Raw genomic sequence first — 27,278 nt, forward strand, 5'->3', positions numbered from 1 at the left:
AGCACAGCATATGGGCGCCGGCACTGCAGGCAACCCTTCCGCCACAGTGTAGCGCCCGCGAGGTAGGCAACCCTTCCGACGCGACGGAGTGCCGACGAGATAGGCAACCCATCCGGCACGGTGACGCGCCCGCGAGGTAGGCAACACATCAGACGTTGCCTGCCGCCAGTGACTTAGGCAACCCATTCTGCTTCCTTCCCTTGAAGAGGGAGGAAAAAGAAGAGGGCCAGAAATCGAAGCCAATGTAGATCCAGGCCTGCACAGTTCGCCTGATGACCGACGCAGGCGACCAAAACTCTTATTTGAGCTCCGGACTCCAGAGTCGCTAAAAGGAACTCGAACCGAGCGTGCGACCCCACAAAGGGGCAAGGGGCGAGAGTTTGCCGCCTCCTCACCGGTTCAACACGAGTTCGGCCGTTCGGCGCGGAGAAGCAGTCCCACTGCCGCGAGGCCGCGAGTCCGTCCGCGGATCCGCCACTGAGCGGGGTACAGTAGGCCAGGACCGGTGGAGGCGGTCAAAATTCTAGACGCGTTTTGAGGTCCAGCGTCGCTAAATGAGACTCGAACCGAACGTGTGACCCCACCAATGGACTGCTCTCCGAACGAGGAATTTATTGGTGGGGTCACACGCTCGGTTCGAGTCCTATTTATAGCGACTGTGGAGCTCAAAACGCGTCTGGAGTTTTGGCCGCCTCCACCGGTCTTCTGGCCCACTGTGCGGAGCGTGGCGGCGTGGCGGCGCCGTGTCCGAGGGTCCGAGATGGCCGGGATGTCCAGGCGGCGCCGCGGCCACATGGCTGCATTGTGTCGCCAGCAAGTGCGTCAGCGCACTGCCACGGTGCACCGGCCATCGGCGAATATTTCTGTGAAAGGGCACCCGACCCAACATCTGGTGCCGGACCCGGCCGGCCGTCCTGGCCCTGGCCGTCCTGGCACCGGCGGCGGCGTCCACCCCGAATGGACTTTGTCGCCAAGGTCCCCGGGTTTATGGCTGTTTTCCTGTTTTGGTTTTGGCTTGCTCGTGCTTGCTCGCCCTCGCGCGGTGCGGACCGCTCAGCTGACTGACAGCTGAGACGGTGGAGGCGGACCGACATTGTAGCGGCGCGCCTTCGCGGAACTTCTGTCTCTCTCGCACCTGACGGCTGGTGCCGCCCGCCGCACCGAGTGCGGTACCCACAGAAGCCACCCTGCTACGGTGTCGGACTGCGCCCCTACAGTGTGGGTGATGCAGTGGCGCCAAGATTTTGTATAAAACTGAGCTCTCTGAGGGGAGCGCCGCGCATTGGGCCAGAAGACCGGCGGAGGCGGCCAAAACTCTTGACGCGTTTTGAGCTCCAGAGTCGCTAAGCAGGCCTCGAATCGCACGTGTGACCCCGCCAATGGATTGCTCTCCGAACGAGGAATCCATTGGTGGGGTCACACGCTTCGAAGAGCCGTTCAAACGACGAGATGTTTCCGCCCCCAGCGGTTCTCATACTCACCCCGAGGGACCCGAAGGACGGCGTCCGCCTCCCGAGCGCCCGAAGTGCCGCCGAAGTGCAGAAATGTCCTTCCCCGCGTCGAGCCGAACGCTGCCGAACGCCGCGAACCTCGCCGAACTAGAGCCGAAGCGCGCCGAACCGCCCTCCCCCCCCCCACCCCTCGGGCGCTACCCGCTACCGCCGCCGCACCGCCCTCCCCGCTTTTGTTTCACTTGTCGTCATTCGGTCTCCGTCCGTCACTGACAACACACTCTTGGTGTCGCCGCGCCGCCGAAGTTCCCGCCAAGTGGAGCCGGCTCCATTTTTAGCCAATTTCTGGACTGTCTTGGACCAATTTCAACAAACATCAGGTAAGAGAGTGCCCTGGAAGTGTGCCCCTGTCGCCGCGCTGGAAAATCGTGTGCGTTTCCTCGTTAGGACGCGAAAACCGCAGGCCGTCGGTTGCTGACCTCTGCCATGGCAGTGTCCTGGCTTTGTTGAAATCAGTGCTTTGTTGCAAACCGAGCGTCGTTGCTCTAGTGAACTGGTTAACTGCCCCCCTGAATTTTCACTCGGCTGTGCTCGTTTCAAGCAGTGATTGACGACTGCTTTTGGTGCGACCAGTGACCGGGCGTTCACTGTGTGGTTAGAGCGTCACCGTCGGCAAGCTTTCCCGGCTCGCCGTTGGCGTTTCCGACCGCGAACCGACCCGTCCAAGTGCTCAACGCCAAGTCCGAACACCGAGTGCCAATTTTCGTCGCGTCCCTTCGCGGTGAAGCCGAGCGAGTGCCGCGTTCCGGTTTGTTTTGGTTTTGCCGGTGGCGAGGAGTCGACCGGGGGCTCCCGGGGGGTTGTTTTGGTGTTCGCTTGCTTTCCCCGGGCCTGCCTGTGGTGGTCACGTCGCGATTTCGCTTGAGATTTCTAGTTGCCTCTGCTGAATCTCGGCCCCGGCAACAGGTTAGGTCCTGTTCACTGTTCACCCCCCGCGTCCCCCTCCCCTCCTTCCCCTCTCGCGGCGGGGTGGTGTTCCCGCCAACGGCGCGCGGGCCGCTGCAGCCGGGCCTATAATAGGCCGGGCTGTTGTCGCTGGGGACGCCGCGCCGCGCCGCCGCGTCCGTCTGTCTTCCGTCTCGCGCCGTGCATTCCCTCTCTCTCTCTCTCTCTCCCCGAGACGACAATCTGAGTGTGATTTCTGTTTGAAGCGTCTATGAATGTGACTTGAGCAGAATGAAGCCGAGAGTCGTTTTCGTCGCTCTGCCTCTCTCGCACTCATGGGGCGCCCCGCGGAGATGCGAGAGAGACAGAGCGACGAAGAGGACTCCCAGCGCGCCTCCTTGCTAACGGCCCCGTTCCACCTGTTGCAGCACCATGTCTCGCCGCGACGAGTCCCTGTCGAGCGACGACGGCTCCGGCCACTCCGACTACGAGAGCGCCGAGAGCGCCCTGGCGACGCCGCTGTCGCCGCGGCTGGACTCCGAGGACGACATGCAGCCCCTGGTCCTGGCCAACCCCAACGCGCCCGCGCCCGTGCACCCCGGCCAGACCCTGATGCACCGCCTGGCGCTGCGCGTGCAGGTCGCCGCCGCTGGAGGGCCCCAGGACGCCGGCGGCCCCAACTCCCCGCAGCTCGACCCCGTGCGCCAGCAGCAGGTGGAACTGCTGCAGCAGCGCCAGCAAGCCCAGCAAGGCCAGCAAGTTGCACCGGGGCAGCTGCAGGTGCAGGCCCAGCGCATGCAGCAGTTGCAGCAGCAGATCCTGCAGCAGCAGCAAGCCCAGCAGAGGCAGCAGCTGCAGCAGCACGTCCACCAGCAGATCCAGCAGCAGCTGCAGCAGCGGGCTCAGCAGATGCAGCAGCTGCACCGGCAGGCCCAGGAAGAGCAGCAGCAGGACCTGCAGCAGCCCCAGGAGGCGGGCGGCGCGGAAGGCAACGCGTACAGGTTCGCCTGCAAGCAGTGCCCCCAGCGGTTCACCCACGTGAACCTCCTGACGAGGCACTCCAACGAGGAGCACCCCGTGACCAAGCCCTACGTGTGTCCGGACTGCGGCCGCGGCTACGTCATCCGGGAGACGATGGAGGCCCACTACTTGATGGTGCACCGCAACGAGCGGCCCTACCCCTGCGACCAGTGCGAGAAGGTGTTCGCCCGGCGCGAGTACCTGGTGACGCACAGCCGCGTGCACACTGGCTTCAAGCCCTACCAGTGCGGCGACTGCGGGCGGCGCTTCGCCTGGAAGGGCTGCATTGACGTCCACAGGCGCACGCACACTGGAGAGCGCCCCTACCTCTGCATCACCTGCTCCAGGGACTTCGCCACCTTGAGCACGCTCAAGATGCACGAGATGATCCACACCAACTCGTTCCCCCACCCCTGCACCCTGCCCGGCTGCGACCGCAAGTTCCGACGCGGCTACGACCTCCGGATGCACTCCGCGTTCCACGAGAGGGAAGGCCAGGAGGAAGATGGAGACGGGGAGGCCGACGACAGCAGGACGGAAGACGAGGTGGCGGTGGCAGTCCTCAACGATCTGCAGCAGGCGCTGTAGACTGTCCTCCTAGCAACGTGCATGCCTGTGATACCTTCGGACTGTTCTGGTGTGTCGTATCAGTTACTTGCTGACGAGTTCACTCTCAGTGTGGGTTTCGCTATGCTCTTATGTGTTTTATTATTATTGACAGATTGCTTCAAACTTTCTCTATTTTTAGTTCAGAACCACAATCCACGTATTAGTCATTTTATGATGTACGCTGAATTTGTTATTGTGTTGTGATTCGCTTATGGAAGCATTTTAAGAGGGGGACCTGTTAATGTTATTTTCTCTGATGATTTTCTGATTGATGATTTAATTCTTACGTGTGACTTTGTCGAGACTTTGGGATGACACGTGTTCGAGAGACCAAGTCTTCAAGATGGTATTTCTCATGGTGAAATGTCATTCAATGATGGTGATCTCTTATTTATATGTGTTTACTTATTTAATTTTGAACTCATGTTCCCCCTCATATTTATTTTAATGAAGTTTTTAGTTTTGTACTAGTCCCAAGTTTCGAAAGTACAAATAGTTATACCCAGTTGTACTCTTTCTAGTGTACACGCTTTTAAATGCAATAAACTGATGTTTCTTGTAACTTTTTTTTATTGTTTTTGTACAAAAATCCTCCTACTTATTCAGTCTACTCAGATTTCTTTTGTGCTTTTTCCATGACAACTAGCAAGTGTGATTATAAAGTAATCCAATTTAAATGCATACATGTAGAGGAAATAATACTGCTAGTAAGACAGGGTTATACACCACACAGAAGAGAAGATAGATGGTAAATGACAGTTGGCCTAATGAACTAGAAAATTTTCACACTTGATAACGATGCTATGAAACCCTGGCTAGACATGATCACATTTTAAAAAAACTATACAAACTCAGCCATTTGCAACCAGTATCACATGAGCTAACAGCAATGATATTTCTCCGACATTTCTGAGCTGAGGAGGATTCTCAAGTTGATGTTTCAGTTAATATCCACAAAACACGTTATCACAATATTCTAGGCATGGTTTGAATTCAAACAGCCCAAATTTATGAAAGCTCTTAAAATTAGGATAACAAATTCAATTTATAACAAGTGTCTTTCCAATTCATCACATTAACAAGACTTCAATTTCATAGTCTACTATTACTTTGAGCACAAGCAGCAGTAGTGAGCACCAATGCAAGCTCCTAAATAAGAGGCAACAGATAACAAAGCAGTTTCTTTCATTCTATAAAAGATAAGGACTTGAATCATTAGTAAATTTGACTAAACAAGATAGAAAACTAAACTACATCAAACAACAAAGATTTAAAGTTGGTAAAATAACTTTTCAATTAGCATTAACAGTTAAAAATCTTTGGACCCTGTATCTGTAGACTACATCATACTTAAAACTAACATCTCAGTGCATCAATCTCATACCTCAACTACATTAGAAAACTGGTGAGTTAGTTGAGAGGTCCATTAATTCAGCAAAACACTACAGTCTAGAGATTCAAGTGTTTCAACGACCAAACATAGAAGTCTTTGGAGCTCTGATTTTAATTCCCTAATTAGCTGCGAGTGAGCATGAAATTTGATCAGAGAATGAAACAAATAAAATCCATCAGTATTTTTTAACAAGGAAGATTCAATTGTGTTATGGAAGGACCGAATCATTAGTACAAGTTGAATTTAGGAGAAAGCTTTCAGGAAACAAATCATAGTCCAAAGAAGGACCCAGGAAATTCTTGGTGCAGAAACTCCGTCTTTGGGAAAATCGCCTGGGTAACAGGTAGTTCCGTTTTCCTTGAAGAAAACAAAAAAGGAAAATGTTTTCAGATCAAGATACAATTTTAGGGTAAACCATGGTGGCCCACCAAGCAGACCAAGATCAATACCTACATTTTTGGTATAGCTGTAACACCTGTGCTTGCGTTCTCTTACAACTTTCTGACGGCTGCAGTAGTCTGGACCAGCATCTGAAAGAAAAACAAACAATATAATTTATGTATCAACCTTATCTTTGGATAAAAGTTTCAAACAAGTAAAATCCTTCAGGAAAGAAATGTACCTTCTTGGGGAAAAAAGGAAATGGGGAAAGCTGGTTCAGCACAATCACACGGAGGTTCAGAGACGACTAGCACTGCGCTAAGCAAGTTCATGGGATTGGCATAAATGATTCGAGAACAATCTCCACATCTGAAATGGTGGTCCATGGGTCGGGACAGGCTGTTGCTCATAACAAGCCACGATGCCTTTGTAATGCAGCTGTAGTTACGCCGTATCAGCTCCCATCCATAGAATGACTCCACTGGCGCTGGCCTTGTCCATGAAATGATACTAAAGCAAACAAAGAGAGATTGTTACTAAAAAAAAATTGTATGTTTTTAAAAAATGGGCAGCAAGAGATACATACCTGTGAATGATGACATGGAAACTGGACAGAGCACTCCAAATGTTTTTAATAAGAAATAAGAAAGGAGTAGTTAATCTAGAAGCAGACTGAGTAGGTTCACTTGCACCTCGCAAGCACCAAGCCTGAAGATTGAACCGCTCTTGGTGTCGATAAAATCCACCATCAATCAAACTACCAGCCAGTTGGGGGTCCACTTGACCAATAAAATCACCAGCCTATTTGGAAGAAGTCATTGCTTGAGAACCATCAAAACACAAGAGTGTACAAGGTTTAGATCCTGAAACCAGCGATTTACCTGAATTCTTGGTAGATTTGATGAGACAATGAAGCCATTATCATCAAGCATGTAGCAATGAAGAGTTTCATTATCAGCACAATAAAACTGCAAGATTCTGTTAAATTCAGTCTGAGCCATTGATTGATCCAGTTCCACTCCAGCAACTATCATCAAACAAAAACCAACAATAAATTGAATTATTAAGCAATGTTACTAACAAAAAAAAAAATGTAATTAACACTGAGCCATATTAAACATACCCCCAACTTTTATAACACTGTTTCCTTTTTGAAACTGAACAGGACATGCGATGGATAGCAAATTAATTTGAGTGTTGTCTTCTCCATCCCGTTGGCTTGGAGTGAACACACAGTGATCACGAGCCAAAGCTCTTAAATACTGATGGTTCTTATGGGGGTTCCGATTTCCTTCATAATCTGCTAAGCGGCTGCACAAGGTAAAATGAAACTTTAGCAAGAGGAGTGGACACATTTAAAAGTTAAGAAAGGACAACAATTTTCAGTTTTTCCTACCTAACAGGATGAACAACAGTAAGACCACCCTCGGTACTGAAAAAACGGCTTCGAATATTCTGGACTTCAGGGCTAGTCTTCTCCCATTCAGAGATTAAGGCCCGAGTCTTGTCCATGTCCATTAGTAAGTGTCGCAGCATGCCAACATTACCTGCATTAGCAAGGCATATTACACATAGCACTCCAAGGATATTTTCATGATTGGGAATAAAATATGCAATAAAACCACCTACATTTATGCTGTTTTTCCGTGAGGGACATAAGCAACACCTCAATAAGTTCCTGAGAGTCTAGGCTATTTTCAATTTCACTGCAGAACTTCCAAGGGGCCAGCAAAGAACCTGGGAGGTTGCGTAGGCCGGCAAGGTGATCTACTTTTAGAGGCACATTTTGAACATTTATGGTAGCATGACCAAGAGGTAAAGCCAGACCCATTCTAGAACAGTAACAAACCATACGAGTAATAATTTTATCAGGCTAAAGAAAATAAACACCAGGAAATTACTAGCTTGAACTATTACCTAAAATTGGAAGTTTTTAATGCACCATAAAAGTGGTTCATAGACACAAGTACAGCACGTCCCTGCCCTACTGGAATGATAGCTTTCTCATGAGTTGCATGACCAGAATGTCCCCGTACCATGGCTTCTCGCATTGCTTCCAAGATCACCCAATCAGATCCCTCTGCTTCAGTCAAGTCAATATTAGGTGGATCTTCTCCCTGTCACAGAAAATAGTGAGAATCACATCGAGAACAAAGCACAGAAAAAGCAATAGAGCAGAACATCCAAATTGTACCTGCAGATAAGACATGTGATGATGCAATTGAGGGTGGAAAACGATAAAACCATTGTTGTTAATAGCATAAGGATATCCAAATGCTCCCAATAAGTTTTTGGGATAGAGGTCCTCCAGATCACTGGTGGGTATGTCAGTACCAACTACACCTAGGAGCAGTGGATCACGCTGGAAGAAACGAGACATCCTTTGTAAAGCACGCATATGGATTTAGGCTAAAACCATCACTTTATGGAGACACTCACCACATCATATGATGTACTTCCGACTGGCAGAGTTACAGTGACAACAGGTCCTAGACCCTGAGATACAAAATATACACATTAAAAATAGGAACCACAAAGAAAGACCAAGTGAAATGGTTCTAGAAGAAACTCACTCCTTTGTCAATGTATACATTGTGCCAGTGAAACAAATCTTTGGTTCCTTCATCAGATAAAACCAATGGACGTCCTAAGACTCTGACATAATCCTGTCAATTTAAAATTTAATTTAAAATTTGCTATAACAACAGAATGTTCTGCTTAAAATTCTTTTTACTACCTGAATCCGATTTTGAATAGCACCCAAAGCCGTAATACTGCTGAAATATCCTCGTGTTTTGCAGGCCATGCTCTTGAGGATCACTGTAGGAATGGGGTGAGGCCCACAGCCAAAAGTGAACACCCTGACGCAATCTTCAGTCGATTCATTGCACAGATGAGCACTGAGCTCGTGCGGCCACTCTGTTCCACCGTCGCTGAAGAACATTATTGCCTTATGGCAGTTGGCTCCCTCCCAAGGTTCTCGGCTTTCAGAAAACTGCACAAAATAAAATGATTAAGCACTGAGAAAGTAAAAGGCTTCTATTACAAGGGAACCAAACAATATTTTTTAAGTTTAACAAATGCCATACCTTATTTTGGCGGTGAGGACCAATAACAGCAAGTAAATGTGCACCATCTGATACATTCATGCACTAGGCCCTGGCTAGAGTGAGGACTCGATGCTATTTGACATGCACACGACACAGAATCTAAAGCAACATAAACGAAAAAAAAAAAAAGGAATTGAAATGGTAAAATAAAGTGAATTATATAAGCTAGCTACAGTGCTACAAACATGCAAGACAAAACTAAAGATTGCCAGTAATTGAATAGGTTTCATTGCAGAACCAAATAAAAGTAAAACAACCAAGTCTCACAAATATGCAAAAAGAAATCTGTTATCATTATGAAAAGGAACATTTAGGTGCAATGCTCTATTGCAGTGCTTAACAGTCCTTGTCTAGAACCAAAACTCCAATGCCCATGCTGGAGCTGGAATATTTAAGGACAAACATCAGCAAAACAAACAGCAAATACTGACCCTCTGAAATGCGTCATAAGCAAACTCAAGAGCAGTTTCATAACTAGTAAGATTGCTCTCATGGAGGCGGTCCACTGCATCCAACAAAACCCGTTTGTTTTGACTAGTGGCAGGAACAAGGCTGTCCAAGCACGGGACAACCCAGTTTACTTCATTGTTGAACTGAAAACGAGGTATCGGTGATGTCCCAAAAGAAACAATATATTTACTTATTCTAGCAATTTAACAGGCACCTACCCATGCCACATTAACATAATCATCTTCAGAAAGGGTCTTAATCAGAGCCTTTACAGCTATCTTCATAATATCAATTGTTTGTCCATGAACACTCCCACTTCTGCAATAACACAAAAATAGATATTTCTTCAAAAATATTAAAAAGAAAAAAATTACATTTAACTGTCAGCTATTTGTTGATGCATTACTTGTCAATGAGGATTATGATATCTTTGGGTGATGAAATACTGTGAATGTACCATGGTCTTCTGCGAACATCATACAAATCTGGTGGGTTTAGATTTTCAGGCCACCTGAAATTTTATACGAATGTTAGAAGGTCTTATGTAGAGAATAAGAAGCTATTATGACTTTGGTGCATGAAAAGGGACACACCGAAGGGCAGGATAGATACGCATGAAGCCCCGTGCACTGCCAAAATACTGCCAGCGTAGCGTAGGATCTTCCTCAAAGTTTTTAGTAAAAACTCTGTCTAAGGCTGCACTCCACCGCAATCCATTGAGGATTTCTGGATCTGAAAGCAGGATAAAAAACCAAGTGATCCATCTTGAAAAGTTTTGAAAATAGCTTCCTTAATCAAATCTACAATTTTTGTTATTATTAAATTATTTTTAATTAAAAAATTTATGTTTGGAGAAATGATGTTTAACTGTTGAGATGCAACCACATGAGTGTGATAAGCATCTTGGATTAGGATTGGATTTATGGTTGGTATCACCTTTCAAAAGAAACTTTAAGACAGAAGGAATGCGATGATGTACCCATGAAAAATTATATCCATACATACCTCAGTTACCATATAAAGGTAATGATCTTATGATAAAGTAACTTCTGAAAAATACAACAGCCACTTTTTAAACAAAAGCAAAATTTCAACAAATGATTTGTTTAAGATTGGTCTACAATAAATGCAACACGTGCATCTCTAGCAAGCAAGGGGGTGAGACATCAGAACTATCCATGATGTTTGGGCAAAGAGGGGAGGGGGAGGGGGGATCTTTAATAAATCTTGAGTGGGAAAATCAAAGTGTGTAATCAACCTGCCATCTTATCCAATTATGTATTCCTTGTTTCTCCACATAAGTGGCTTTGTTTAGTCACTAAGCTCATTAACTATCATAACATAAAAATCTCATTGTTTAAAACCCATGGGGATTAATATGTGAATCATTACTTTAAGGTTCACTTGAAAACAGGGGTTTACATAAGCAAGATAAGAAACGCCCCACCCTACATAATAAGTTAAAATAACTCCGTCACAAGACACTTTCTTTTCAGAAAATGACTGTGGTCCTTGGTTTGCAAAGTGTGCAATAGAAAATATTACGTACAAATAAGCAATGAGTGCAAATGTACTAGACTAACTACAGTGTATGAATTTTACTGAAGAATTTTATCTTGCTGTTATAATTCTTGTGTAGCTTTGTGGAAAATTATGAGAAAGCCATAGAAGTGATCTAGATACTTCAAACAAATAGGAAAAGAAGAACTTCACAAGATTTGCTGGGACTTGGCCCTGAAAGATAATGCTCAACTCTGGTAGTATAATGGAAGCCCTAAAAGCTCAGCAAGAGGCACTCATTCTTTTTTCTTTAGTGATGATGAATGAAAGAAAACCTACACAATCTGTACAATTGAGCTGTGCATGCCAAGCAATGCCAAGCCAAGGCATTGCAATTCGAGGCAGATCTGAATGAATTAACACTTTGATTCACATACCATGACCCCAAACCAGTTTGAAGAGAGATCCCATCCCTAAAACAAAAAATTGGTCAGATATTGTGCTTGGAGACCGTCAAGTTGTAGCATCGTGCCATTTTGAGACTGCTCCCCTCTCCAAGATAGTAAAGAAACATGGGGGTAAACTATGGCTGTGCATCACAACTAATTTTTTACTGTAGTCACTGACTCTGAGACTCTGTGAAAACACAATCAGAACAAGGACAAAAAAAAAACAAAGAGAAAAAAAGGTGTGTGGAGTCGATTGCAGCATGAAAGAGTTTGTGAAAACAAACTATGGCACCAGAGGTGATTTTTAAAAAATGGAAACTTGGATTGAGATAGTCTTGAAAGTTCTTTTCAATTGAAGTTGAGATGCTTTTTCTTGACTACAAGTAGAATTTAAATAATGTCAGATGTGTGCCTAGCTCAAAGTGCCACATCTATGTACATACTTCCAAAGAATTTTAATGTCACTGAGACATTCCACACTCAGATGAAATAAATCCTGCCAACAAGGAATGAAGGAGATGGACGCATGCCATGTTGCATGTCACACTCTGGTTCAAAACCACAGCAAGCAAACATTCACTTCAAAGTCTGGCTTTAAACACTTGCTTTCCAATATCAGAACTGCTTTCCAAATTCTTAATAGAGCGCAAATTTAAAGAAAAGCAAAAGCCTGGAAATCTTAGATTAACTAAGAATTTTGACAGTATTCTACTGGAATAGCAACTTTCAAAGCCTATGACCAAAACACACCAAACAAAAGTGCTCTACACAAACAAGACAACACCACTCTAAGTGAAGTACTGTAACCAGTAAACCACAGAAACACAATGAAAAATAGTTCAACAATCGCACACAGCAAAGAGAAAACACAATTTTAACTCCTACAAATGCAAAGATGACATTTCCTTCTTCAGATTACCTCTATGATGAATGAAAGCAAAGGTAAAGATGGCAGAAAAAGAGAGAAAATATCATCTTATGAGGACATTAAGCCAGCACAACACACAAACACTTAAGAACTACAGTACCTAAAAATTTGAAAAAAGAATGCAAAACAAACTGAGAGCTGTCCAAACTTGCAAGGATGCTGCAAGTCAAACAAATTCACACCTCAGTGAATCCTACGCTATAAAAACGGGCTATTTGTAGAAGAGAATCACACCACTTTTCTCACTTTCCTGCTTTCAATTTGAAAGTCATTTGGTGTGTCCTGAGAAGGCTCTTAGGCTGAGAGAGTAAATAATTTTTAGAAAATGGGCTTTATACAATTCCTGTCCTTTAATCCTTCTTCCCCAGCTTTGCTGCTTTTATAAAGAAAATTTTCACAAAAAGCAAAAGCAATCTGATTCTCAATGCTAAGGGAGCTCACGGAGCGAACTTATGCTGATTTCACACACTCTAACACAAAATTTATACACATTGGTACCTGCTTTATACATTATCAATTAATTTAATTTATAGTGCATAAATCAGATCAACACTTAATTATGCTGACTTTTACATTGAAGCAGCACTTTATCTGCTGCAGTCTCAGAAATTTTGAAGATTTTCAGCAACATATAGTAAAATGAATGAAACCCCAGTTTCTGTCACCTCTGGACTGTCAAATTTTTAATCAAGTGAATAATATACTTGGAATCTGAACTGTATTAACATTCTCTCCTATCATAATAATGCAAATGCAAAGTACTTGAAGAAAAAACATAACATGCTGAAATGGCATCCACCCATTCTCATCCATCTACCATCTACGTACTTGATCATGATCTATGAAGATGCAGTTCAAGAACTCCAGACCCACAATTTCTTTGGTCAGTCTCTTCTGGTGTTTCTATTCTCTAGAGATGACACACACAGTAAAAGGAAAGGGAAGCTAGGAGTCATGTTTGCTATAACAAATAACAATGCAAGGTCAGAAAGTTTTCTTGGTCTTCTATGGCCATGCATGCCCTGGCCCTAACACACACAAAAACGCCAGGTTTGGTTTGCTTTCAGAGCTGCCAAGTGATCACCCAGGATCCAAACAAGGACCAGTGAAAAAATCAAAGCAGGTGGCCGCTAACACATTGAATATTTAACTACAAAGCTAGAATGGGAGTGAGTCAGAACTGGAAAGAGACAGACAACTCTGAAGCCAAACCAAACACTGCTCCTCGAAATGTAGAAGTCAGCACTAGTCAATCAGTTGGAACAGGCACCGAATGTGGTCAAACAGTTTGCATCATGCTGGTGTTCCCTACGTACGCCGGCCCTTCCGTGAGATGCTAGGAGCGGGAGTAAAGGACGGAGCCCGCTTTGGGCAGCCGTCTCCCTTAGGCAGCTCGGCGCCTCCCTTCCCCGCGGCGCGCGCTATGCTGGTGGCTATGCACCGGGCATGGTTGTGTCCTAAAAAACACCCCACTCACATCGTCATTCCTGTGCCACCGCCTCGTGTCTTGAGCTGTGATTAAGGGAGATCTTTATGCCTGTGGGACAACACATGCACAAGACTGGCAGACTTTCCAAGTTTCAACATTCAGTATGGTGAGGTGTGCCGATAAGATTAAGCAAGACGAATAATGCTCGGGCAAAACATCTTGTTTCAACGGATCGATTCATAAGACAATACGTGAATAGGACACAAATTGTCATTTCATTCGGCATGCAAAGTGCCATAAAATATTTAAGAAAGTGGAGTTTTGATAGATACAGTAAGAACTGTGCTCCTACACAATGAGAACAATTAAATTGAGAATGAAACACATAACAGCATCAAATATTCTTATATTTTTAAAGTGCTCTGGATTAAATATTAGCTCTAAAGAGTCTTATTAAATTTTAAATGCACTTTAAACAACAGACTATTTGATCTGGGAACAATATAGTAGACCAAACAAGTATATCTGTAAATAGAAATTGAATTTTCCTTGACCATAAATTTAGTTTTTGTGAAATGTTTCACAGTATGGCATAAGAGCTTCTCAAATATATGAACATAAATAAAATTATAAGTCTGCTACAGTGGCCCAAAACACAAATGCAGCTTCAGTTTCTGCTTATATACAGAATAACAAATGTCTGACATGCACCACAAAGCAAAAGAAGATACACATTGTAAAATTGTGAAATGAGCAAGCAAAACCCAGACCCAATATGAAAATGAAATAGATGCATCTTTTTGTTACTGAATCTTTGCATAGGTACTAAATTTGAAATTTAAAACAAATGGCAACAAGAAAATGTCACGATATGATTTCAAGAAATTGGAATGATGTTGTGAGAAGAAGAAAAAACATCTATAAATAACTTCTGTTTACTTACATCCTTCAAAGATTTCGAGAGGAATGTGCACTCCAGAGCTATTCAAGGAAACATTCTGCCCAAATGTTGGAGCGTAGATCAAAGCTCCATCCTCTTCTGCTTCAGTTCCTTTCACATTGAAAAATTGTACCCGACGGAGTGTCAACGTCAAATCTTCTTCATAACTTTCTTCGGCATCTTTGGCTGCATCATACAAGCGCTACATAACATAGAAGTTAATAGAAATCAGAAACAGAAAAACAAGGAAAATTTGATAGAAAACTGTGCAATTGCTTACCTGCAGTGCCTGTTCTTTCTTCCCAAGAAATTCATTTGCTTTGGAAATTACTTCATCTATAACTTTGGTCCCATTAACTGATACCAAGTCCATGTTTCGGGCACTTGAGTAAGCCTGTGTAACAAAAGGATACCAGGACATCAGCAAGGATGAGAATAGTGACAAACAAAGTTCAGACTAGAGCCTTGCAAAACTGACGGGAGAAAAAGTACACGACATACCTCCACAGCAGTACTTGTTTTCAAGATGTGAGAGAGGGAGGCCATCAAATTTTTCTCCAAATTGGAAGAAAGCTGTGATAACCTGTCAATTAAGCAATCAGACCATTGATGTCAACAAGGAGCGAGTGGAAACGGTCTGCTAGCCAAGTTCATAACTGGCAAAGCACACGATTATATAACCTCAATAATGTCACATGACCCGGAGGCCTTGAACAGCAAGCAGTAAATCAAGTCGATTGACACCAAAGCAAAAGTAACAAACAATGCCATTCAAAGTGTTAAGTTACGATTTTAAGAACCACCTTAATGTCACCGACACACCTGAGCCTGCCCGCATACTTACGTCTCCAAGTCGGGCAGCGGATTATCACATGACACATACTTAGAGCCGATGATTATCAGACAAGTGACCACATTCCACATCTCATTTGGACCCATTTGTTAAAAATCAAACTAGATTGGTGTCTCTGACACCAAATCTAGCAGACAATTTTCAGAGCCTGTGTTATTGATTTCCGTTTCGCGCACATGGGACGGAGGGGGAGGGGGCAGGGGGCGGGGAAGGGGAAGGGAAGGCCGGACCTGAGAGAGGCTAGCCCTAGGCGTATGAGAAATAGAGCGGGCAGGAAAACCGAGCTGAAAATTGATGGAACAGGTTCTTGTCCTCTACGAGAACTGGGGGATGGCACACGACACAGGGAATCAGGAAATTCTTCGTGGCCCACTGGGAACCTCTCTGTCGCTCGACCGGATTCGAACTGTCGCGCCAAACCGACCTCTGAGAGGAACAGGGAACTCCCGGGCGGCGCGGGCGGACTGCCTATCGAAAAGCTTTTTCATTCCACCTACGTTCCACAGAGTCACGTGCGAGTGTGTGCGTCTGTGCGAGTGAACGTGTGTCTGTGTGCGTCCGTGTGGGTGCACGTGCTTGTATGTGTGTGTGATATCGGGGCAGTAAAGCGGCGCGGGCCGAGCGAGCCCCCGGCCGCGCAGCCGCGAAGCCTTTCGCGCGGGCCGCCTGCCTGCCCCGCCAGGCCCCTCATCAAATCTCAACGAGGTAAGCCAACACGAACCTGTAATTTCAGAAAACGATGCAGTGCTGCGACACAAGTAGGCAAAAAGGCCCACGACCCTCCAATGTCGAGATGGTTGTCAACCTCAGCCTGCCTGCTAGGCAACTTCTCTGGAGCAAAGCTCAGTTACTGGCTGGTAGGCAGGCTGAGGTGGCAACCCTACCGACACATGTGCGAAGTGGCAACTCTAGCGGGCACACGCTTGGTCCCCGCAGATGGCGGGCCGCGGTGTGGCGGCGCTGGCGCTGGCCGTGCTGGCCTCGCTGGCCACGCTGACGGCGAGCACCGCGGGCAACCGCGTGGTGCTGGTGCTGAAGCACGACAGCCAGGCCAAGGCGGCGCCCAGCGACTCGACCCAGGTCCAGCCCGCCCCCAGCGCCCGGAAGAAGCCCTCCCCGCCCCCCGCCCCGCCCCCACCGCCCGCCCGCCCCCCGCTCTCGGGGCCCTCCGCCCGGATGGACCAACAGAAACAGGCGAGTGTTGGCTTTTCCAGATTTCAGGCAGCATGCGCCAACTTTTCAGTGTTGCCGCTTGAGTAGGCAAAGGTCACCCCGATGCTTCCAGAGTCGAAAGGGTTGTCAACTTCCGCCTGCCTACTAGGCAGCTTCTCGCAGGAAGGTAGGCAACCCTTTCGACACGGCGGCCTCCCTGCAACTTTTGCGTAGTACTTGCGTGGCAAACACTGATCATCCTTTGTAACTTTCTTGTCTATTCCTGTGTGCAGCCACAGGACTCGCACCGCCACCTCGTCATCACCATCCACCAGAGCGACAAGGTCGACAAGGTACAGCTTCTCGCGGGGCTCGGAGGCCGCTGCGCGACGACCCCGTTGCAACCCTCGTGTGCTTGTGTGCGCAGGGCGAGGCCGGGGAGGAGGCTGGCCACCACAAGCACCGGGCCGGCGAACCCAACTCGGAGGCGAATGCCCACAGTGGTGGCCGGGGAGCGAACCAAGAGGACGGAGGTCTTCAAGGTGGTGCCCGTCTTCACGGAGGCGGCGGCAGCCTTCAAGTAGGCGGAGGTCTTCAAGGCAGCGCCGGTCTTCAAGTGGGCGGCGGACTTCAAGGAGGCGGAGGTCTTCAAGGCGGCGCCGGTCTTCAAGTGGGCGGCGGAATTCAAGGAGGCGGTGGTATTCAAGGAGGCGGAGGTCTTCAGGGAGGAGGCGGTCTTCAAGTGGGTGGTGGTCTTCAAGGAGGCGGTGGTCTTCAAGGAGGTGGAGGTCTTCAAGGAGGTGGAGGTCTTCAGGGAGGCGGTGGTCTTCAAGGAGGCAGCGGTCCCGAAGGAGGCACGAAATACCAACCTCAGGGAGGGGGCGGTCTTCAGGCGGGTGGAGGCTTTCAAGCAAGTGGGTCTGTCCAAGCTGGCGGGGTCGGCCTTCAAGCCGGGGGCGGCCTGCAGGGCAGCGCGGGCATCAACGCAGGCGGGGGCGGCATCAGAGCGAATGCCGGTGGCGGCGTCCAGGGCAGCGCGGGTCTCCTGGGTGGGCCAGGCCTTCATGCCGGCGCCAGTCTTCATGGCGGCATCGGCCTCCAGGCCGGGGCCGGGGCTGGGGCGCAGGGCGACGCGGAGGGTGGCGGTAAACTTCAAGGCGGGCTGAACGCAGGCATTGGTCTTCAAGGCGGGCTGAACGCAGGCGCGGGTGGTGGCGGGCTGAACAAAGGTGGCAGTCTTCAAGGCGGGCTGAACGCAGGCGTTGGTCTTCAAGGCGGGCTGAGCAAAGGCGGCGGCGTTCAAGGCGGTCTGAACGCAGGCGTCGGTCTGCAAGGCGGGCTGAACGCAGGCGCTGGCGGTGGTGGGATCAGCTTAGGGGCTGGACTGGGTGTCCAGGCAGGGGCCGGCCTCCAGGCGGGCGGAGATGCACGAGGCAGCGCCCAAGGACAAGTAGGCCTTCAAGGAGGCCGGCAGAGCGCGCTGAGCGTCGGCCAGGCGGGCGCGGGTAAGTACAGGTAAGAACGGCGGGGTAACTCTGACAGCAGCCAGCGGTCGGCAGACTAATGTAGAGCGAGATGGCGGTAGGCTTGAGCCAGATCAGCCAGATGCCGGCGGAGCAGGTGGACCTCGGCGCGCTGTGCGTCCTGGCGTCCATGCAGCGCAACCTGCCCTCGCCGCCGGAGTCGTTCGGCTCCATCATGAATAGCCTCAACTTCCAGAACCTCGGCCGATCGGTGCGTCCCTCGCTCTGCCTCTCTCGCACCTCACAGCCATGAGTGCGAGAGAGACAAGACGACTCTCGAAAATCAGTGTGCTGCAATGACGGTAAAATAACTGGAAAGCCGGTACTTGAACCCGCGTCCTTGACTCCGGCGTGCAGTCCCGGCCCGCGGCGCAGTCGTTCGTGGCGCGGCTGCTGCAGGGCACGCGCAGCGCGCTGGGCGGCTCGGCGCCGGGCGCCTTGACGGGGCCCAACGTGTTCCAGCCGCCACCCGGGGGCCGCCTGCTCGAGATGTGGGACACGGCCTCCATCGTGCTGCTCGCCACGCAGGTGCGCCACGACGCCATCAAGGCGGTCAACATCCCGGACGGACTTAGAGCTCCAGGGTCGCTAAATGGGACTCGAACCGAACGGGTGACCCCACCAATGGATTGCTCTCCGAACGAGGAATCCACTCCGTTCCGTTCCGATTCTTGGTCCAGGGTGACCTGGGCAGTCTGCGCGGCCCGCCGCGGCCGTCCGCGATGACCGTGCTGCAGACCTTCGGCACCATGAGCCTGCTCGCGCCCGAGCAGGAGCAGAGCCTGCTGCTCGTCACCGGGGACCAGCTCATCGAGGTATGGAGGCAGGAACAGGTGGAGTGCCATGCCGTGCCACGCACACTGTTCGGCGTCGTGACAGGCCGTTGGCTGCGCAGGTGGTGTCCAAGTCCACCCTGGGCCTGGAGGACTCGGTGAAGCACCCGGCCCTGGCGTCGTCGTCCAACCTGGTGGACTTCGTGCTGGCGGTGTGCGGGCTGCACCTGCCGGGGGCGCCGGCGGCGGCGCGCACCAGCCTGGCCGTGCTGGCGCTCACGCTGTACGAGTGCGTGGCCGAGAACGACCGCCGGCCGGCGTCCAAGGGCAAGGTGGAGATGGTGAACCGGCTGCTGGTGCAGAAGTTCCAGTCGGCACACACGGTCACCATGACGGAGCGCGTGACCAACGCCGAGCTGCTGGCCAGGGTGATGCAGCTCGTCCCCGAGGCCGCGGCCGGCCGCATCGGGGACGCCGTCAGCAGCGTGTCGCCCAACTCGCCCAACCCCGCCGCCATCCACAACCGCAAGATGCGCGAGTGGCGCTCCATGGACCTGTGCGCCGGCGTGGTGCTCAAGATGGCCGGCATGCACCGCAAGGACCGCGAGCCCTTCCGCCTCAAGCAGGTCCTGCCCGTCCTGCCCGTCCTGTCGTCGTGAGTGGCGCTCCAGTTCGTACAGTGCCAACACTTTCGCTATTTTGAACCCCACGTAGAACCCCGACAAATTAAAGATTTTCCCGGAACATTATATGAGTTCCCAACCCCCTTCCGCACAGTGGACCAGAAGACCGGCGGAGGCGGCGAAAACTCAAGACGAGTTTTGAGCTCCAGCTCCAGAGTCGCTAAATGGGACTCGAACCGAACGTGTGACCCCACCAATGGATTCCTCTCCGAACGAGGAATCCATTGGTGGGGTCACACGTCCGGTTCGAGTCCCATTCAGCGACTCTGGATCTCAAAACGCGTCCGGAGTTTTGACCGCGCCCACTGCGTTCCGCCTTTCCGACCTTCGCGAACTTGTACTTGTCCGCCTTCTAGCGGTGGACTCGCGGCTCTAGCGGCGACGCGGCTACGCCACTGGAGGCGCGCGCCGTCCGCCCGTCCTCCGTCTGTACCGTCAGTGTGGTGGCGATAAGCCGAGGAACGCAACAATACGACTCTCTAGAAGGCGGGGGAGGGGGAGGGGATGGCGCCACTAGTCGGAACACAAAGAAAGAACGCTGCGCGGGGTCCGTTTTCAGTGGTTCGTTCAGTGGTCAGCCGTCGGCGCGTGGAGGAGGTGGGCTCAGAGACTTAGTACACGCTTGCCGCTGTCAGACGCTGTTGCGAGAGTGAATTCGAAGTTCAGCAGTGCGCGTCATTGAGACGAACTCTCGCAGTGAACGTGTCGTGGCGTGGTGTCATCTTCGTCGAAGTGCGACATCGTCCTAATCTCGTTTCATCCGAGTGAGTAGCTTAAGTATTTTTTGACGGACGATGTGGAATATGAGCCTGCTTGGGCGAAGGGTGTTAGCCAGCAGCGGCAGAACATTGCAAACCGTCACTAACTAAGGTGAGCTAACTATGGAGCTAACTCGGCGCCGTCTCCTGAAATGTGTTCCAGTTTCTCTGGACGCCATGGAGGCCGAGGAACCGGCCGAGGCCGCGGAGGGCGCTTTCGGTCTGAACGCGCTCCCCGACGAGCTGGTGATGCAAGTCTTCAGCAAGGCGGACTGCGTGACGCTGCTGGACACACTGCCACTGGTGTGCAAGCGGTGGCACCGACTGGCCCGCGACCCGGACGCCTGGGCGGGCCAGCGGTTCCGGTTTAGATTCTACGACCACAAACCTCTCAAACAGTGAGTCAAGGGGAAGTAACTCCAGCCAAATTCGTACACCAAAATTCATCAAAACATGAGAAATTCATCAAAATTCGACTAAAATTCATCGAAATTTATCGAAATTTAGTGGTGGTTTCTTCGCCCCCGCAGCCCCATCGTGGACAAGGCCAAGTTCGCCCGCGTGCTGCTGCACGCCCCGGCCGCCGCGTCGCTGGTGCTGCGCGTGGACAAGCGGCCCTGGCGGCCCTCCCCCCGTCTGTTCTCCGCACTGCGCTGCAGCCGCGCCCTGGTCCGCAAGGTGGACTGCCAGTTCCAGCGGTAGGTGGACGCATTTTGAGCTCCAGAGTCGCTAAATGGGACTCGAACCGAACGTGTGGCCCTCCCTTTGCGTTGCTCTCCGAACGAGGAGTCCATTGGTGGGGTCACACGTTCGGTTCGAGTCCCTTTTAGCGACTCTGGAGCTCAAAACGCGAGTAAAATTTTGGCCGCTTCACCGGTCTTCTGGCCCACTGTGCCACGGCGAGTCCCGCTGAAGTCGCCCTCGCCTCCTCCTTGTTCCAGCGAGGAGGCCAATCTCTTCTGGCCGCCCCTGCTGGCCTTCCTGCAGCGGCAGCGGGAGCTGCGAGAGCTGCGGCTGGTGCTGCGGCTGGAACGGACCCGCCGGACCGCCCCGGTGGCGCTGCCGCCGCCGCCGGCGCAGCTGGCGCAGCTCATGTTCGGGGGCCTGCAGGTCAACTGGGCCGCCCTGCACGGCCTGCACCGCCACCAGGACTGGCCGTTCCCGGCCTTCGTCCGCCTGCCGTACGACGGCGAGCTCGCGGCCCGCCTGCCGGCGCTGCGCGTGCTGCGCCTTGAAGCGGACGACACGACCCGCTTCCCGGAGGGCTTCGTCGCCGACCTGGTGCGCGGCGCGACGCAGCTCCGGGCGCTGGTGGTGGACATGCCGCCGCGCGGCCCCGTCTGGGACGCGTGCGCCGCGCTGCCGTGCCTGCAGCACGTCGAGCTGGTGCTCAAGCAGGGCGCCGGCTTCCCCGGGGGACTGGGCCAAGTCCTCCGCGACGCCAGCGAGCTCTGCGTCGCCCTGAGGACGTCCCTCCGCACCGCCACCTTCAGGCTGCGCGGCCACGACCTCGAGCACGACAAGGACGCCATGGCGGCGCTGCGGAAGCTCGTGTCTTGCCCAGCGTTCCGAGCCCAGCTGCCCAACGTGGACCTCGTGGCCGTGGAGTCGTCCGACGCTTGAGCCGAGGCTCGTCCAGGAACCAGCGTCCACCGGGGCGGGGCTCTTCAACATCGTCGGGGTCTGCTGGCGGTGGCGAAGTCCGCCCAGCAGACTGATTCCCAACTCTGCTTGACACTTTTTCTCTCTCGCTCGCACTCTTGTGGGACGCGGCGAGTGCGAAAGAGACAGCGACGAAAACAGGGCTCCGAATCAGTCTGCTGGGGGCAGGAGGACTGGCCAAATTCTTAGGGGAGGCAACTTTAAGTGATAGATATATTAATTAGTTTTGAATAAGTCCATGTTCTGTTTCAATTTTGAATAAACGCAGAATTACGAACCCCTTTCCTTCATTTGTAATCCCTTGAACCATCTTCGCACCGTCCTTCCCCGACTGAAAACACGCAGGTTCGATTTCTCATCCAAGCAGCTGCTTCTAGTCTCCCACGAAGCCGCTTCTTCTGCGAACACATTCACACTCACATTCACATTCACATTGGGATGAGAGGCACAAGGGCGTTTGTGACCTGCCACAAGGCCTTAGTGTGCAAACAGTTTCAATAGTAACAAAACAAGGCTGAAAATTGTTCCAGTGAAAATGCAAGTTCTCCCCTAAATTCCCGTTGATGGTTCGGACATTGCGGGACCGGAGCGTGCCTAGAGCGCACCGCTGATTCCTTTTGGCGTCTGACTGGCGAATGACTTTGTTGAACATGGAGGTAGACAACGAACTGGACCAGACTCTGCTGCAGCAGTTCAGTTGCATGGGCACCACAGACAAAGATGACTTAGTGAGGCAACTGCAGAAACTTGTTGGCCACCATTTGAACTCCACGACGGCTGCGTTTTTCCTTGATATGAACAACTGGTAAGTTGACACCCGGTTCTGTTGGTGGTGCACCTTTGTCTGGAGGTGCCACTTGCAGGTTGGGTGCCTCTGCTAGGCAACTCTTATCACTAAATCGCCTCTGTTGTCCTCAGAACTACACTGTCATGCACCTTTGGACCGTTGGCTCTATTTTAATTATCTCCTACCCTCCTTACCAATTGAATGTTTACTCTGTCAGTTAAATTTCTCCATGATGTGATGCAACCAAACATATCGTCAGAGCTCTAATTAAGATGACTAATCGCAGTTGCTTTATCTTCCGTTTAACTTCTGAACTGACTTGTTTTTGTGATGAGTCTCTGATACTGTCCCAATTGTTGTTGTCCAAATTCCTCTTTAAAATGTATTTTTCGATCATGGCCCAGTTGCGTGGGCATTCTACTTAATTCTGCTGAATTGTTGTCACGCAAAGACGCATACTGTACAGTACACAGTGGTGTCTCTTATCTGTGTATTGAATTCAGGTTCCTTTATCAACTCTGGGGCTGTCTCAACAATACTTTGAAAACTACAATAATACTTCTGAATTTTGAATTTCTTCCAATACTTGTGTTTGCAAATTTACCTTTAGAATCATCTCAATTTTTATATCTATATTGATAACCATTAGGTGGTGTACTAGTTGTTAACTTTAGAAATGTGTTGCGCAGGAATCTACAAGCTGCAATCTGTTCCTATTTCGATTGCCAATCCCCAACAGACCTGCCGTCCATGGTCCTTGTGAAGGATGTGACGATAGGTGAGGGAGAAAGTGTCCCACCAGCGACCCAGTGAGTATCATGGATATTCTGATAAAGTACACTGCAAGATGGATGTGGACCAACTCAAGAGATAACATTTGCCTTTCAGATTCACCAAAACATGGAGAGTTCAGAACAATGGTGATGATGAGTGGCCAGATGGCTGCTGTCTACAATTTACTGGCGGAGTTCAACTCTCAGAATGTGAAAGGTTGTTTCTTTTACTTAAAATTTTCATTTATGTTTTTGTTTTTGTGAAATTATAACTTTTTTTTTTCCTTTCAAGGGTACCTGTACAGCCTGTACGGGCAGGTGCCGTTACAGACATCAGTGTGGAAATGAGAAGTCCTTTAACACCAGGAATCTACCAGAGCAAGTGGAGAATGGTCACACCTGCTGGGTCATATTTTGGAGGTAAAGTTTTTTTTTTTGTTTTTTTTTTTAAAATGTGTTTGAACCAAAATTAGCTGTACATTCTCACAAAGTTTGAAGAGAAGTTCAGAAACTCTGAGATAAGGTCTTTGTTGCTAGCTTTGAGCTGTATCTCGGAACTCGCTGACTGCAAATCAATCTGTGCTCTACACTTTTGTACATTTCTTTTTTTCCAGATGTCATCTGGGTTATTCTTACGGTAGCAGAGGGGGGTACCATGGCATTGACGCAGCAGCTTTCACATCTCAGTGATTTGGGGGCAAGTCCTCCGCCACATGCTCCTCACATGCTCAATCCCTTCACCAGACTCCTTTCTAGTCATAATGTCTTTCAGGTATGGGCAATGCCATCTTCTGAAATTTTTATCTGCAGAATTGTATAAAAGTCGACTAATGCTTCTTTTGTATGTTGTCACAGGGCCAAGCTGAAGGTGGGGACGTAGCTATGGATTTGAGACCTAACGAAGGACCTGAATGATTATAAGGTTCGGAGCAATGCACTGTTGTGTCAAGAATTGGGGGCTTAGGGCACAACTCATGACTGAAGATTTTTTAATTTTAGTTAAGTTTCTTTGTAAACAGAACCTGTGAAAACCCTTCAACTCAAAATCTGCGTCTTTTATATGTAGTTTTGATAAACATAATACCGTTATTCTGGATCTACTGCCAGCCAAGAGGTACCTGGAACTGCGCTCCCCCTAAAACCCTTAAATGCCTCTTGTTCACATACATTCTAAACTTTGCTCCAAATGAGATGTGGGTGATTTGCATGTTGTAAGATTTACCACATCTAAAATTTAAATTATAAATTCTCTCTTAATTTAAGATATCAGTTGTATTATATAACTTAACTAACCTTATGTCTCAAACGAATTTCTCTTGTAGCAACCTTCTTTTTATTTTCCGTGATTAAGTGGTTCATCCAAAGAAGTCTATGCAAAACTTATTCTGTATCTGTCTTATGTTTTTGTACAAAAATTTCATAGTTTGTTTGCTTGTTATCTTTGTTTGTCATTTGTTTAATACTGAGAGGATTGAAGTCACTCTCATCTCAGTTTCCAGAGATATTTATCTAAAAAAGAAGTACATGTTCTTTAAACTTCATTCTGCAATTCTTCAAGATGTTAAAAAAGTAAAATTAAATTGGAACAGTTGGGTGACTGTTAAGTAAACCGAAATATTTTCTATGCTAATGACCTGAGGGTTCGCCTGAATCTATAGGTCCTTTTTGCCTTCCAAGAGACATTCCCAATTCCAATTTTCTTAACAATACAATTCCAAAGAACACTTACAAAGGAAATTTATTGGACCATTTAATCACCCTCTGTTTTTAATACTTGAGGCAGCTGTGGCTGCTGTTAAATGATCACATTTTGTACAATTTAAGATAGGGATGTGTATTGTGTTAAAATTTCTTCCAATGGTGAAAGAGTAGATTCAGAAATGGTTACTTATTAATCAGTTTGTAGTTTTGGCCTGAAATATGTGAGTATGTTCCAGCCTAACAGATTTTTCTCACTTATTCAGAAGTTGTTATGTAACCTACTTTTTATAGATGTAATTTGTCCAGCTGAACACAATACTTTGTTTACATTGCTCTGAAAATAACTATTAGGAGCTTAACATATATGCCCCCTGCTGCTAGAGGAACAATTTTCTTTCTTAGAATTTGTGCTACTAAAGCTCTGTTGCAATAAGCAAATTTAACTTTTTGAAAAGGATGGATAAGGACAAGGCTGTGATGTCTCTTCTCTTCTCTTCTCTTTATTTTGGCAGAGCAGAATGTGAAAGGCAAGTGTCTACTGCTTCCACAGTTCTTCCCATCAACGGTGTTGTGTCTTATGTATTGTATGTTTGTTACTTTGTGGTGTGAGTTAGTGGAACAGTGTGTACAGAGTGAATGTGGCTGGGACTGCCCTCCTGTATTGTATTTTTGTATGCGTGAGTGTCTTATTGTAATGTATTGTGAGGGGTAGGTACGATGACAACTGGGCAGTTTTATGAAATTGATATCTCCACAAAGTGTGCATAACTTCTTTTGTCTGTAAAGTTTGTTCCTACAATTTTATTTTGGGCTTAACAAGTAATAATGCAGCTTGGCAGATTCTTCCATTTTTACCCTCGAAGACTCCGCACTTTAAAGCAATTTAAATTTAATTCTCGTTTTACCTGTGTAACGACTACTGCCAGCTAAATGATCGTCTTTCTACATCTGTAAGTTGATGCCTGTGGATTGTCAGTTGGATGGGTTTATTATTTACAAATTTACATATTCTCTATGCGCAGCTACCTTACTTTCAATTTTGTGTTTTGTTGTCAGCTAGAAAAAATCAAGCATTTTGTAGATTTTGAATTTTATTAATATGTACTCTTGTTTCATTTGTATAAAAGAAAAGATTGTACATAATTAAAGTATCCATTATAAATTTAAAAAATGTTTGTTTCAAAACTTTATTATAAGGTTTTGTTAATAAATGACATCATCACTGTTTGACTCGTGTACTTCTGTGGGAATATTTGCTGGGTGGGACTCTTGTCTGATGTGTCATTTATCAACATTTCCTAATGTTATGTGTTAGTTTGTGGAAATGTCTTTTGTACTTCTACCAGGAGCCAATATTTCTCTTCTTTAAGGTAGGACTTAGTCTCCAATGTTCAGCGAATCAATTGTGGAGGAAGCATCCTAAAGTATCTCGATGCAATCATGAATCTAGTGATAGTTGATTCTGACACTGATAGCTATGCGATTTGTTATTTTTGTGCAAAACTGTAGTCTGTTCTTTGTGACAACCTGGAAGGATTTTATATAGGCTCAGACTTTTGTGCTGTACACGTGTCAAATTATCCTTTTGGCCTGTTTGTAGCACATTTGGGATGCTTCTGCCTGAAGTACATGGCAAATTCCAGCCTTTTGGTTAAAAATTGAATAATACCTATAAGTAATTGTAGAATTCAAGGTTGTGGATTGTCCACATTTACACATGTGTGCGGAGCTAAAGAAATTATTTAAAGCTCTATTTTATTAATTAAAATCATGGTTGGTTGATTGATTTAAAATTTTAAAGCATTGATTCGTTGTTGGCTTAAGGAACTACTTGAAAACAAGCGAGAAATCATTTCAAATCTCGTTGACATGTGTTGTTCAGCTAAGACTTTTCTTGGTTTTTATTTACTGGAATAAATTGTTAAGAAATGAAACTGAGAGTTTTTTTTTCTTGGTGTACCAAATACAATTTCAACCCTTCCAGCCTTCCACCTTAAAAGATCTTCGC

At 48.2% G+C, this 27,278-nt stretch overlaps 5 protein-coding genes across 6 annotated transcripts; 4 read left to right on the forward strand and 1 right to left on the reverse strand.

Moving 5' to 3' along the window:
• The first annotated feature begins 1,673 nt into the window (after positions 1-1,673).
• Positions 1,674-4,587, forward strand: LOC117644442 (zinc finger protein 665-like). Its single transcript, XM_034383935.1, has 2 exons — positions 1,674-1,831; positions 2,825-4,587. Exon 2 carries the CDS (start codon positions 2,829-2,831, stop codon positions 4,002-4,004), a length of 1,176 nt encoding a protein of 391 aa, XP_034239826.1. The 5' UTR covers positions 1,674-1,831; positions 2,825-2,828; the 3' UTR covers positions 4,005-4,587.
• Positions 4,578-15,649, reverse strand: LOC117644441 (voltage-dependent calcium channel subunit alpha-2/delta-2-like). Of its 2 annotated transcripts, XM_034383933.1 has the most exons (22): positions 15,450-15,649; positions 15,107-15,188; positions 14,886-14,999; positions 14,609-14,807; positions 11,297-11,332; positions 9,953-10,091; positions 9,766-9,870; positions 9,578-9,677; positions 9,341-9,502; positions 8,537-8,794; positions 8,373-8,465; positions 8,239-8,295; positions 7,994-8,161; positions 7,717-7,916; positions 7,429-7,631; positions 7,196-7,346; positions 6,923-7,110; positions 6,681-6,826; positions 6,386-6,600; positions 6,041-6,309; positions 5,872-5,948; positions 4,578-5,775 (listed from the first exon to the last, which is right to left on the reverse strand). In XM_034383933.1, exons 1-22 carry the CDS (start codon positions 15,542-15,544, stop codon positions 5,662-5,664), a joined length of 3,171 nt encoding a protein of 1,056 aa, XP_034239824.1. In that variant the 5' UTR covers positions 15,545-15,649; the 3' UTR covers positions 4,578-5,661. The 2 variants fall into 2 exon arrangements, with proteins under 2 accessions (XP_034239824.1, XP_034239825.1); XM_034383934.1 differs by lacking the exon at positions 11,297-11,332.
• A 954-nt stretch (positions 15,650-16,603) lies between these two features.
• LOC117644679 (glycine-rich cell wall structural protein-like) lies at positions 16,604-18,622 on the forward strand (the record flags this gene model as incomplete). Its single annotated transcript, XM_034384291.1, has 5 exons — positions 16,604-16,652; positions 16,904-16,963; positions 17,038-18,115; positions 18,196-18,344; positions 18,491-18,622. Coding segments are annotated over exons 1-5 (1,437 nt in total), but the record flags the coding sequence as incomplete, so codon positions are not given.
• LOC117644553 lies at positions 18,595-19,650 on the forward strand. Its single transcript, XM_034384109.1, has 3 exons — positions 18,595-18,661; positions 18,814-18,948; positions 19,029-19,650. The coding sequence occupies exons 1-3, from the start codon at positions 18,623-18,625 to the stop codon at positions 19,563-19,565; spliced, it is 711 nt and encodes a 236-aa protein (XP_034240000.1). The 5' UTR covers positions 18,595-18,622; the 3' UTR covers positions 19,566-19,650.
• Positions 19,651-22,443: 2,793 nt separating this feature from the next.
• LOC117644876 (protein ILRUN) lies at positions 22,444-27,204 on the forward strand. The gene is made up of 6 exons (XM_034384547.1): positions 22,444-22,814; positions 23,486-23,605; positions 23,685-23,786; positions 23,862-23,989; positions 24,184-24,341; positions 24,425-27,204. Exons 1-6 carry the CDS (start codon positions 22,645-22,647, stop codon positions 24,482-24,484), a joined length of 738 nt encoding a protein of 245 aa, XP_034240438.1. The 5' UTR covers positions 22,444-22,644; the 3' UTR covers positions 24,485-27,204.
• Positions 27,205-27,278: the final 74 nt, after the last annotated feature.

Source organism: Thrips palmi, unplaced genomic scaffold (genome assembly GCF_012932325.1).
Source record: "Thrips palmi isolate BJ-2018 unplaced genomic scaffold, TpBJ-2018v1 HiC_scaffold_18, whole genome shotgun sequence".
Classification (NCBI taxonomy): domain Eukaryota; kingdom Metazoa; phylum Arthropoda; class Insecta; order Thysanoptera; family Thripidae; genus Thrips; species Thrips palmi.